Genomic DNA, 11836 nt, shown 5'->3' on the forward strand with positions numbered 1-11836 from the left:
TGATAAAGACACAGCGGGAGGGGGAAGGGTGACTTGTGCCGGGGGCCATAAAGACAGAGGGCCTGGGGTGGACCCTCAGGCAGTATAAGAGGCAATATAAGACATAAAGCATATGCCGGGAGCGTGGGGATTGGAGTGGAGGGTGTGGGTGTGGGGGGTCATTACGTGAGACACCAGAGCACCTCATATTACCTCAGCGTGTTCTTGACGTGGCGCGGATAACACCACGCCAGGGTCATCCTTCCTCACATATCCAGTGTGTTTAGGAGGGGGGGCAGTATTAGGGGAAGGTTAGGAGAAGGTGAGACACCTCTGAAGGTGGAATGGCAATACATTTCCCCCCCCCCTCCAAGAAGAATGAAAGAGGGAGGGGGAATGCATTCCATACCTGCAATGGCAGGCAGGAGGGAGGATGGGAGGAAGGGAGATGAAAAAGAGGGAGCGAAGAAATAAACAAGAAAGGGTACAGAGAGAATCAAATAAAAAGAAGCAGTGCTTCAGGTTGGTGCTACGAGCTAGGCTTGGTGGGGGGGTTGAGGGGAGGGGGCAGGCAGGGGGGTCATAAAGACTGGAAGATGTGTCCCGGCCCCTCCGGGTCTCCATATCTTTTACATTACTAATTAAAAGAGATAAAGAGTGAGGGAGTCATCAATCCCACAGTGATTTCCCAGTTAAGATTTTAGAAGGGGCCGTAAACCAGGCAGCCCGGCATCATTGATTTTATAATTAGCTACCCGTCACCCCCCAGACTGGAGACGGGGGGATGGGGCGGAGGGTGGAAAAGAGCTGGGGAGGGAGAGAAAAAAACAAGAAAGGGAGATGGTGGAAGAAAGCAAGAAAGAGACACGGGGGGGGGGGGGGGGGGGGGGACCCTGAGGGGCAGGGGGATAAGAAAATGATGGAGAGAATTGAGTGGGTCGACGTAGAAGGGGAGCAGGAGGGCATCAGAGGTGAGAGGCAACAGAGAGGAGGTGAAGACAAGCAAACTAGAATACAGAGCAAGGTTAACCACCAGTGAAATGCCATGGGGCAATAAAAGCCTTGAATATGGGAATATTTAGTGTAGCACGGTAGAAAAAACCCCCACATTAGACACAACCTTTGGTACATGTACAGATTATATTAAAGAGACCCACCTTTACAGAACTACCAAGAACATACAGGTAGGATGCTTCAAAACAAGTCAGAAATCACTGTTTTTATTGCAACAGGACAAGGTATCCTAAAAGGGCCATCATATACCATTAGCTCTTATTGGGGTCAGCAAAATGTTTTAATCAAAGTGATATCACACCTCAAATCACATAGACAAATGGATTTGTTGTGGTTGTTCTACGAAGACTTCTGTAACGTCAGTGTTATGTTTTGGTACACTGATAACCAACAGTACTAGATGACAGTACATCAGCCCTCTGCGAGGGTACCTGAATGGTTCGTACAGAAAAATAAAACATGGCTGCCACAGAAGGTCATAATCAAGTAGAACTGGGAAGAAAATACACAAACTGGTTTTCATGTGTATTTCATATCAGGTTCTCCACAAAAACTGCTATCAGCATGCTGGTGGAACTCCTATACATACAGTAGCACCAATTATGAACCAAACTGAAAACCTTATTAGATGTTTAAAAATGGACCCTTTTAACATTAGACATGGAGTATAAAAACATTAACAAACAAACAACACACTGGTTATGATTGGGACAACATTTGGAAGCCGCAGTTGTGTAATGCGTATCCTTGTGTGATATTCCATTCCAAAACACCCTCTATACAGCTAACATAAGTGCAAATACAGCAAAATACAAATTAATCTAGCGAAAAATAAGCATCTCAAGCATATTCTTTTCATTTCCAAGCACCAATACACAAAGGCTTAGTATTCTCTATTTGTCACACATTACTCAGACACACGTGAATATCTTAAACTTATTATGAAGTAAAATCTGAATATCATTAGATTAATTTGAGTATTTTGTAGAAAAGTGAAAAATGCATCCTGTATCAATATAGGCAGTGACCTGCGATATATTCAGAATAGACATCACTATCAATATATTTGCTTAGTTGAACGAGATCCATATATTAAGCAAGTTGTTCTTTTAGGCACAAATCTTGGACTGCATCTCGGTAAAGCGTAGCAAGAGTAGTGTAAATCCATAACAAAAGCATTACCTACAATAAAAGATAACTGACTTCAGCCTGAATAGTAGTATTCTGCAAATGTGCATTCAAATTTTGAATTAACTTTGAAAGCTATTAGAGAAATGTCATTGAGTTGATAATGATAACGAGAAGTTGTACTGAGGGAACTTAAACAATATTAAAGTATATTAGTATTATTCCTGTCACTCCTAAGAATCATATCTTCATAGGCAACCTTCATGTGGATCCATCCATCTCCAGACAGACACACCCCCATGCACACATTCTCATCTTCTCTGCTTCTACATCCCACATTTCCTTCCAATGCGCAACAGAAAGTGCTAAACTCTTAGGCATGAAAATACACGATGACTTAATAAACCATATATATATATATATATATATATATGATGCTTCAAACAAACATGTTGTTGTGAGATATGTCAGTGGTAGGTAGAGGTATACTGAATGGTATTCAAAAGTTAAAAGCAACATAGGGCTTAATCTGACACACTTGGGTGCAAACAATGGTAATAAGAGCGGATGTACTGGTTGCTGATTAAAACGCTTGTAAAACTGACGTAACATTAGTCAAGACATCCTTCAGAGTTAACTGAAAAAATGTCGTTATTGCGCTGGAACTTTAAAGATTCCCCTCATACCTTAGCAACAACAGTTTCCTGCTTTCTAACTGTCTGACGCTGGTCGTGAAGGAGGTGCCTGGTGGGACCTGTTATTACAAGGGTTATGTCATTTCCAACACCGCATTATATATAACTGCATTAAGAAAGGACGACTCAACAACCTAAAACAGTGACACATCTTAGTATATGAAATATTAAGGAAAATTGCATATCAACATATTTGTCAGTGTACAGAGGAGCAGATCACTCGCCTGGGATCAAACACTATGTTCACCGCCTGCCAAATGCTTCAAATTTACCTCAGATGTTTTTCTATGGTCTGCTCGTTTAGACCTGCAATTTAGCATATTTGATCTTTGTATTCAACCCAGGATGGTACTGTATGTGTGCTTGTTGCAGAGTGGAAGCTGATACCAAACTAGCTCCATCCAGGATCCTCAAAACCTTCTCCTGGAGACCGTATCTCGGGGATGCTCCTCCATCCACGCAGCTACCACAGGGAGGTGTCGGCTAAGTCACTGGAGGAGGCAAGAAAGCGGGATGAGCTGTGTACGAGGAAGAGCATGTTGGAGCGGGATGAGGTGTGGGAAGAGAGAGTGGGGGGGGAGTAGGATGAGATAGTGAGAGAGAGAGAGAGAGAGAGAGAGAGAGAGAGAGAGAGAGAGAGAGAGAGAGAGAGAGAGAGAGAGAGAGAGAGAGAGAGAGAGAGCGAGAGAGAGAGAGAGAGAGAGAGAGAGAGAGAGACAGGGGGGGGGAATGGGAGTAGGGAAGAGAGGGAGGAAAAAGAGGGAGTAGGAGGAGAAAGAGAGTGCTGCCAGTGCTTTAATGATGCTGAAAATTGCCCTGTGACTGCGGCACACCCTCCCAGGTAAATCACAGCTACAGCTTGCTGTCAACTGATCTGTCCCCTTGTCCTCCCATCACACGCCCCACACATGCCCGCCCCCCCTCCCTCCCTCCTCTCAACACGGTCTCTTTATCTCTCCCTCCCTATCACCCAGACAACTTCCTCTACGACTTCATCTTCAAAACTTCCATCTCTCTGGGCCTTACCCCAGCCTGTCACCATAAATAATAGACGGCCCACGGGTGTGTGTGAGCGCCGAAATCTGGATGATCGACCTGCAAATTTACTGACGTGTGTGTGCATATTCATAGAGGTGATTGATGGGTTTGAGCCTGTGTGTGTGTGTGTGTGTCAGTGTGCGAGGTCCAGGATAGTTGTGTACCTGACGATAGTGTCTGTGAGGTCCGGCAGCAACAGTGCAGTCTCTTCTCCAGAGCTGTGGTCTCCACACTGGCCTGCATCCGACTCCCCTTCCTACACACACACACACGCGCGCGCGCACACACAAGCAGGGTACTAGTGAGACAAATAAACACTCCAATCTCCATCAACAGCCCACTTACATTTACAGTACAATAACGCTCTGCGCAGTCCTAATGATCGTCTCCACAGGATAATTAAGTCAAATGAGCCTCAAAGACAAAGCTCAAGATAGCTCCAGTAAATTCTACCTGCTTATCAGGAACAAGACAGCACACAGACTAATTAAGGATTGAACAGGGAGAGCTAGAACGGAACCTAGTGTATCTAGTGCATTATATGCAAAAGAAGTTGATGAACACAGAAAAGACAGCGTTTCCGAACGGGGGCCGTCTGGGTCTCACCGACTCGGAGCTGTGGGTCAGCGTGTCGGCGGCCAGCGGTTGCCGGGGCGAGGAGAGCGGCGCAGGCTGGCTGATGACCACAGAGGCGGAGGGGCGGGATGGGCCGCGGGGGGAGGGCGGGGGGGTGGCAGGGAGCAGCAGGGAGGAAGGCTGGGACTGGTCACACAGGCTGTAGTGGGTCAGGGCTCCGGGCGAGGGGGGGGAGGGGGGCCGGCGGAGGGCCTCGGGGCTCTCGTCCTCTGAGTCGGACATTGGACTGTCTGGACGACCTGCCAATCACACACACACACGTCGCACACTAACTATGGAGCACTGGAACTTGACTCCTGCCCCACTGCCCTTAAGTGTTGCATAATGTGTTGTTCACTGTGCAGCCCCTGTTGGTAGGCTGTGAGACTAAAAGAGTTCATAACCTTGGCAGGCAGCATGGGGCAAGTTGAGTGATGTCTCTCTGTCTCTCTGTCTGTCTGTCTGTCTGTCTCGTACAGCTTCACTTACTGGGTGGAGCAAACACTGCAGTGGTCCACTTGGTGTTGGCCACGGCCTCCATCCTCTGTTCCAGCTGCCGCATGTACTCCATCAGCTCCTGAACACAGATGAGACCCACACTCCATCACCCACACTCCGTCACCCACACTCAGTCACCCACACTCCGTCACCCACACTCCGTCACCCACACTCCGTCACCCACACTCCGTCACCCACACTCCGTCACCCACACTCCATCACCCACACTCCATCACCCACACTCCATCACCCACACTCCATCACCCACACTCCGTCACCCACACTCCATCACCCACACTCCATCACCCACACTCCGTCACCCACACTCCGTCACCCACACTCCGTCACCCACACTCCGTCACCCACAATCCATCACCCACACTCCGTCACCCACACTCCGTCACCCACACTCCGTCACCCACAGCACTCCAAGCCAAGGCCATATCAACACATGATACCCAACACCCTCGTCAGTAGACATGAACAGGAGACACTGGCGTCAGAGGAGGGAAGGGCTAAGAGGGAGCGACAGGAGGACAGAAGGACAGGACGACATGACAGGAATACAGGACGTGCCTGTTTCTCCATGAGCAGCTGCTCCTTCTCCTTCTGGGCCACCCTCAGGCTGGCCTTCAGCTCTTGCAGCTCCCTGCGCGTCTCGCTCAGCTGAACCTGCAGGGGGCGGCAGAGAGGACGGACACAGTCACACTGGCCTTCATCAGCCCAGGGGCCAGCACAGATACATGCTGGGGCGAATACAGAGACAAACACAAACATGTGTGGTGTCAGTCCAATTTGCAGTGGTGCATGTTTTTTAGACGGTTTACCCTGTTGCAATCTTTCTCTCTTCCCAGCTCCACCTCCACCTTCTCTCTCTCCATCCTCTCCTCCTGCAGCTTCTCCTCCATGCGCTGCATTTCTCCGTTTAACTTTTCCAGGCGGCTTCTGTCCTTCTGCAAGGGGGAAAACACACACACACATAAACTTACATGAACCTACAGTCCACATGATCCTGAAGTCAATGGACTTTGAATGTAGGACATCTCTGAAATCCCTTCGCTACACTACAGGGGGAAAGAAACAAGGAGTAGATGAGCGAGATAATCCATCTCAGGAGTGGAACTTTCCAATGTTCCACGGCGCTGAGGGGCAGACTGGCTCTGTAATCACAGGAAAGAGCCAGCTTCACCGTTGGAGAACAGAGAAAGATCCATGTTCAGTCAAACGATCATGGGAGAACGAGCACTATGGTGTCTCCGAGAAGGAATCTGTATTCTGAACTCTGAATTTACAACAATAATGGTCGCAATTGTGGTGTTGGGTGTGTTCTACTACAGGGGCTTGGCATACCTCAGCACCTCTCTGCATTCCCTGCCTCTCCTGAGCACAGTTGGCCCGGCCCTCCCTCAGCGCCAGGCTGGCGTCGGCCAGTTGCAGGGTGAGCTGCGCGGCCTGCAGGCGTGCCTGGTGCAGCTCGCCCTGCCCGTGGTCCCGCTGGGCCACCGTACTGCTCAGCTCGCTCCTCAGGGTCTCGGCGGAGCGCTCGCTGGCGCCCAGGCGCTCCCTCAGGCCCCGCATCTCGTTCAGGGCCGCGCCACTCTCCGCCTGCTCGTAGAACACACACACGCGCGCGTGAATGTGTGTGTGTGTCAGCGTTCGACGCCCGCCCCTTAAGCCTGTGAGTCAACTAAGGACAATTCTTTCTTGGGAACTATATCACCCAAAAAAATCACATTTTCCCTTCTCAGGGGATGATAGGATCAGGAAGTAACAGTAACAGACCTCCTTCCTGTGGGCAGCGTTGAGCTTGTGGGTGAGGGTGGTGATGGTGTCTCGGAGCTGCAGGGCCTGCGTGTCCCTCTGGGCCAGGGAGCTCCTCAGACCCTGGAACTCAGCGGACAGGCTCCGCAGCTCGCCCTCCGTCTGCTCCAGCTTGGCCTGGGGGAGAGACAGGGGGAAGGTGGGGGCGGGGGGCGAGGGAGGGGGGAAGGAGGTGCACACATAAGTTGGTGGACACGTGAGTCGTACCGTGCCGTTCGTCTGGTTGGTTTGGTCTCCGGTCTTGTTTCCTGCGTCTGAGTGACACGTCGCCTTCTTGGTGCTGCAGCAGTGCGTGTTGGTGATGGGATAATCGCGGTGGGTTTGTACCTGAACACTCTTTCTCTCTTTCTCCTCCTCCCTCCTCTGTGCCGCCACCTTCTTGGCTCTCTCCTTCATCCTACACGCAGAAAGCAAGACTGGGTTGGCACTGATTGGCACGCTTCCTTCAAGAAGGATTACACTATTTTAATGCATTCAATGTTGTTTTTAACATAGCACAAACCAAGTAGCAACACAGCACATTTCTACCAAGTCTTTGGTAGAAAATAGACGTGTTATAGGACGTGTTTATGAAGTCAAAGGGGACTCTGCCAGACCAGACTGACCTCTCCAGCTCAGTCTCTCTCTCCACAGCCCTCTGGGTGAGGGTCTTGATGTCATCTTCCAGCTCTCTGATTCGCTGTTCGCTGGCTTCCTTCTTGGCCAGTAAGGAACTCTTTTCTTGCGCCAGGCTCTCCCCTGAAGCCTTCACCTCCTGGCAGAGAAGATGGAGGGATGAAGGAGGAGAGAGAAGAGGGGAATGGTGAGGACCGACGGATGGGTTCATATCTTTAATCAATAAGCTTGTGTATGCAGTAGTGTATGCCCTATCAGTATGTACTGAATCTGCTCATTGAGAACTGTGGAGATGCATTAACATTCCACTGGTCTATCAGAAGTTCAGGGAATTGGCCAGCGTATCGTTTCTGCTCAAGTGTGCTGTTTGCACTTTGTTTTCGAGGCCCTGTACATAACAAGTTTAGACCTGGTGCCAAGTCACAAGCACCAGAATAAAGGGCAGTTGACCAGACACCACTAACAGACAGACTGTGCAGGACTTGAATTCAACGACCCGTGCCAGACGTCAACCAGCTCGTCGGCCTGGCTAATCCGTCTGGCCTCTCATACCTCTTGCTTTCTCTCCATCTCCTCCCTCTTCTCTCGGCTCTCTCTCAGCTCCTCGTTCAGCTGGGTCAGGCTGCTCTCCAGCTCGTGGCGCCCGCGCTCCCAGGCCTCCCTGGCCCTCTCGTGCCTCTCCTTCTCCCTCTCCCTCATCCTGTCTGCGGCCTCACGGGCCTGCAGCAGTTCGGCCCGCTCCCGCAAGCACTCCTGCAGACGACTCTGAGGGAGGGAAGGAAGGGGGAACAGAGTGGGGGGAGACGGGATAGAGAGAGAGAGAATACGAGAGGGAGAGAGGAAGACATGAACTGCAGTGCTTGCAGATATATGATCAATCTCTCTGTGACGGTTTTATGGATCCACCACCTCATTCACTTCTTCACCATTCAATCAATCAGTCTCCATCATTGAATGAGGACGATGGATGTACTCTCAGCGATGGACCCTATCTCCAGTCCTCCAGCCCACCAGCCTGTTCCTTCCCCCATGCCCACCTGCAGGAGCTCGGCCCTGGGCACCACCATGAGCATGTCTGTGCCCCCCTCCTCTCCTTGGGCCCCCTCTTCCAGGGTCACCAGGTCCTCCAGGGGCTTGGGAGCACAGAAGGTAAAGGTGGGGCTGTGAGAGCACACCTCGCCCTTCCCATCCACGTACACAAACTGGTACTCCTGGGACCCAGACTTGGGGAGGTAGGAAGCTGAAAGGAGAGAAGGGGGAGCAAGGAGCAGAGCAGTGATGCATGTGAGTACAGCACCATCAACACAACAACTGCATGTGAAACACTACAGATACACAAACCGTGGATAACCTACGTCACATCTGGAACATACGCGCTGCCCTTTAACGGCATCAGCACCTTCTTTATGGCACTTCCTCCCTGCGCTTTCCTAACATATGAGTGATGACAAGTGCTGCGATATCGGAGTATCCAAGTGCTTCATCACACTGGCACCAAGTCAATGACACACCTGCTCAGCCATGGTCTCTCTGACCTAGACAAACTTATCACGTCAGCTGACATTGAGGGGACGGGATTCCACACACACACAGACTCATTCTGTCCCTCGTATTCACCCGTGCTGTCCACTGGCTTTGTACTGTGCCCATTGTCTATCTAGGCCTCATTACTCAACATCCTGCTTCCTAAAGGAACGGATTCAGTCCAGTGACAAAGACTGATTTAGATTCAAACTGAGGGTTGGAGCGAGAGAAGGATAGAGAGAGAAAGGCAGAGATAAAGAGAGTGAGAAAGAGAGAGAGAGGAGGGAGGGAGGGTTGTCGTCGTTTCAAAACGACAAATTTCCAACCGGAAATTTTTCTTTCTCTACAGACAATGCAGTGCATTGACCCCCGGATATAAATAAAAGTCACAAGCCCAATCTTCAAAAGGCTCATTTGATTGACTGAAAGATCCATTTACAGTACAAGATGGTAAGAAGGTATAATGATTAAACCATTTGAACCAAATGGTAAGTGGAGAGAGAGAGAGAGAGAGAGAGAGAGAGAGAGAGAGAGAGAGAGAGAGAGAGAGAGAGAGAGAGAGAGAGAGAGAGAGAGAGAGAGACATACAGAGAGAGAGAGAGAGAGAGAGAGAGAGAGAGAGAGAGAGAGAGAGAGAGAGAGAGAGAGAGAGAGAGAGAGAGAGAGAGAGAGAGAGAGTAACAGACAGAGAGCAAGGTACCATGGAAGTGTACACAGCAGTTCACATCAGTGCCGTCCTGGTAACCAGTAGGAGCCAGAGCCCAGACAAAGGTGTGGTACTCCCTCACCGAAGACCATCCAACCTGAGGACACACACACACACACAAAGCCTCATTAAAGGTTTACATGCAAGTATGCATTATAACAGCGGTGTGTACTACACCACGGTGTCATTTCTCAGTGTTGATTTATTTAATGTTGTTATGAGAATAGCTTTACCGTGAACAGTCCAATCCAGTCATTGCTGGCCCATGTGTGCTGTGAGCTCATGCTGTAATGGCACTCAACCCTGCTCTGAGGAAAGTAGCTGGAGCCCACATTTCTGAACTCCACCCTCCAAGGCTTTTCCATGGCAAGAAAGTAAAGGTTAGGTGTGCAGCACCTGCAGGCAAATGTGGAAAGAAAAAGAAAAGACAACCACATATTAGTCAGCCATTTTGTTTTTCTCAAAGCCATCAACTCGAGTCAACACTGACAGACATGATGAGAGGAATCCAGAGGATATTTAGGTGAGAGGTGAGTGCTTTTTTAGAAAACAGGGGGGAGTGAGCATCAGCGAGAAGGCTGAGAGTGTTTGTACTGTGTAAGGAGACACCACTAACCAGTGTGAAGGGGACTGGAAAGAGCACCCCCCCCCCCCCCCCCCCCACTGCCACCCGCCACCCCTGCATCTTGCTAACCCTCTGACAACGAGGCCTAGCCTACAACCAGTGTGACATACTATCTCTCCACGTTGTGTCACTTGGGACTAATTCCACCATGGACCCAACAAATCGTTATAGTACCATGGTCACGTTTCCAGATACAGCCTGCCATCTAAGACAACGTGTTGGTCATCTACATGTGAGACACACTCGTCACTTCCCAATGGCTTTGCAGCTGGAAATGTTTCAATTAAGACCTTTAGGATTTTATCATGGGACAACACAGAAGCAATATTAAGAAGTTAGAAATATGAATCTATTGTTCTCACAGAAAAGGATCCCATTCAGACAACAGGTGTTCCCTAGACATAGCTTTCTCATAGGCAAAAATAAGAGCAGCATACAGTTGAGCAAGGAATAGCACATTTTTATTTTCAAAACCAATAACCCTGGCTGGTCATATTGTTGACTAGATATTATACATCAGAAAATAAATATTATAAAATAGAAATTAAGATATATGTGACAGTATACTGAACAATTAAAACGTTTAATTTAATAATTTATTAGGTTTTTTAACAGTTTTGCCTAAAAATAGTTTTGAGTTCATAGAGGTAAAACAAAAATAAATATTTTGTCCATCTTGAATTTGTAATCTGCAAAGGAACACGAAGTGCTCACATTACACTGCACAAGAGAGAAGGCCCATGCTGCGCACTAATGCACATGTTCAAATAGAAGAGCATGGTGTCACTTTTCCAAGTATGACACTATGAATAAAAAGTCACAATAAAAATCGTGCATTGGCAAGATATAATACATCACCACAGTGTGGAGTGGAAGAAAACCTGAAGTCATCCAAATGACTGCGTCAGTCTGAACAGTTAGTTAGTAAACCCTTTGTTGATTTCAAACGATGTCTACGCACATAATGTTCTTCGGTCTTGTCTAAAAAACGAACCTTTTTATATAATCGTTTCGGCGTGTCCAAGTGCGTCGTGCTTTTCAGTGAAGACAGTTCAAGTCTATCGATATAATATAATAAGAAAACGGGGACGGAGACACAAAATCTTCTTTTTGTGCTCAGCTGTTCCACTAACCTACAACAATAACAAAAACACAAGCATGACAGCCTGGAAAGCACTGCTGAATTGTGGGAACTGATGTTCCTGGGTGAGTAAAAGAAGATTGCAACAATATGGCGTAAACTACAACCCCCATGTAATCGGGGAGTTCTGTAACGTAATATGACCCTTCCATGACAGTATGCGTTTTTATGGTTTTGGGTGCGCTTGTCCTCCCATTGGTGATTGCATTGTCCACGGATACATCGTCCAATGTCAAAGAAACACTGCATACAAGCGTTGCGAAAAACAACGGCTACGTCTAAACACTAGTGGACGCAGCGCAAATTCTCTGTGCGCATAGACCTACCTTAATTAAGCTAAGTGCATATTTACCTTTATACAATTTCTATGCTTGACGATTTCCACAATTTTTTCCTGTACGTAACATACATCCAATATAGCCATTATCAATGAACAC

General features: G+C 48.5%; 1 protein-coding gene across 4 annotated transcripts; it reads right to left on the reverse strand.

Moving 5' to 3' along the window:
• Window positions 1-1100: 1100 nt before the first annotated feature.
• calcoco1a (calcium binding and coiled-coil domain 1a) lies at window positions 1101-11429 on the reverse strand. Of its 4 annotated transcripts, XM_084680767.1 has the most exons (16): window positions 11253-11429; window positions 9867-10029; window positions 9628-9730; window positions 8441-8643; window positions 7956-8168; window positions 7394-7542; window positions 7116-7185; window positions 6750-6905; window positions 6318-6572; window positions 6095-6127; window positions 5795-5920; window positions 5544-5639; window positions 4959-5046; window positions 4461-4729; window positions 4019-4110; window positions 1101-3307 (listed from the first exon to the last, which is right to left on the reverse strand). In XM_084680767.1, the coding sequence occupies exons 2-16, from the start codon at window positions 9996-9998 to the stop codon at window positions 3280-3282; spliced, it is 2013 nt and encodes a 670-aa protein (XP_084536893.1). In that variant the 5' UTR covers window positions 9999-10029; window positions 11253-11429; the 3' UTR covers window positions 1101-3279. The 4 variants fall into 4 exon arrangements, with proteins under 4 accessions (XP_084536893.1, XP_084536894.1, XP_084536896.1 ...); XM_084680768.1 differs by lacking the exon at window positions 6095-6127; XM_084680770.1 differs by lacking the exon at window positions 4461-4729.
• Window positions 11430-11836: the final 407 nt, after the last annotated feature.

This window comes from Hypomesus nipponensis, chromosome 18 (assembly GCF_054491055.1).
Source record: "Hypomesus nipponensis isolate SF chromosome 18, ASM5449105v1, whole genome shotgun sequence".
In the NCBI taxonomy this organism is placed as follows: Eukaryota; Metazoa; Chordata; class Actinopteri; order Osmeriformes; family Osmeridae; genus Hypomesus; species Hypomesus nipponensis.

Excerpts from the sequence above, each read along its gene's own strand:
- calcoco1a (XM_084680767.1), bottom strand. The coding sequence starts at position 9,998 with ATGGAAAAGCCTTGGAGGGTGGAGTTCAGAAATGTGGGCTCCAGCTAC. Across the intron at positions 9,731-9,866 it reads ACTGGATTGGACTGTTCACG|GTTGGATGGTCTTCGGTGAG; the intron begins GTAAAGCTATTC and ends GTGTGTCCTCAG. Across the intron at positions 8,169-8,440 it reads CCAGGGCCGAGCTCCTGCAG|AGTCGTCTGCAGGAGTGCTT; the intron begins GTGGGCATGGGG and ends TCCCTCCCTCAG.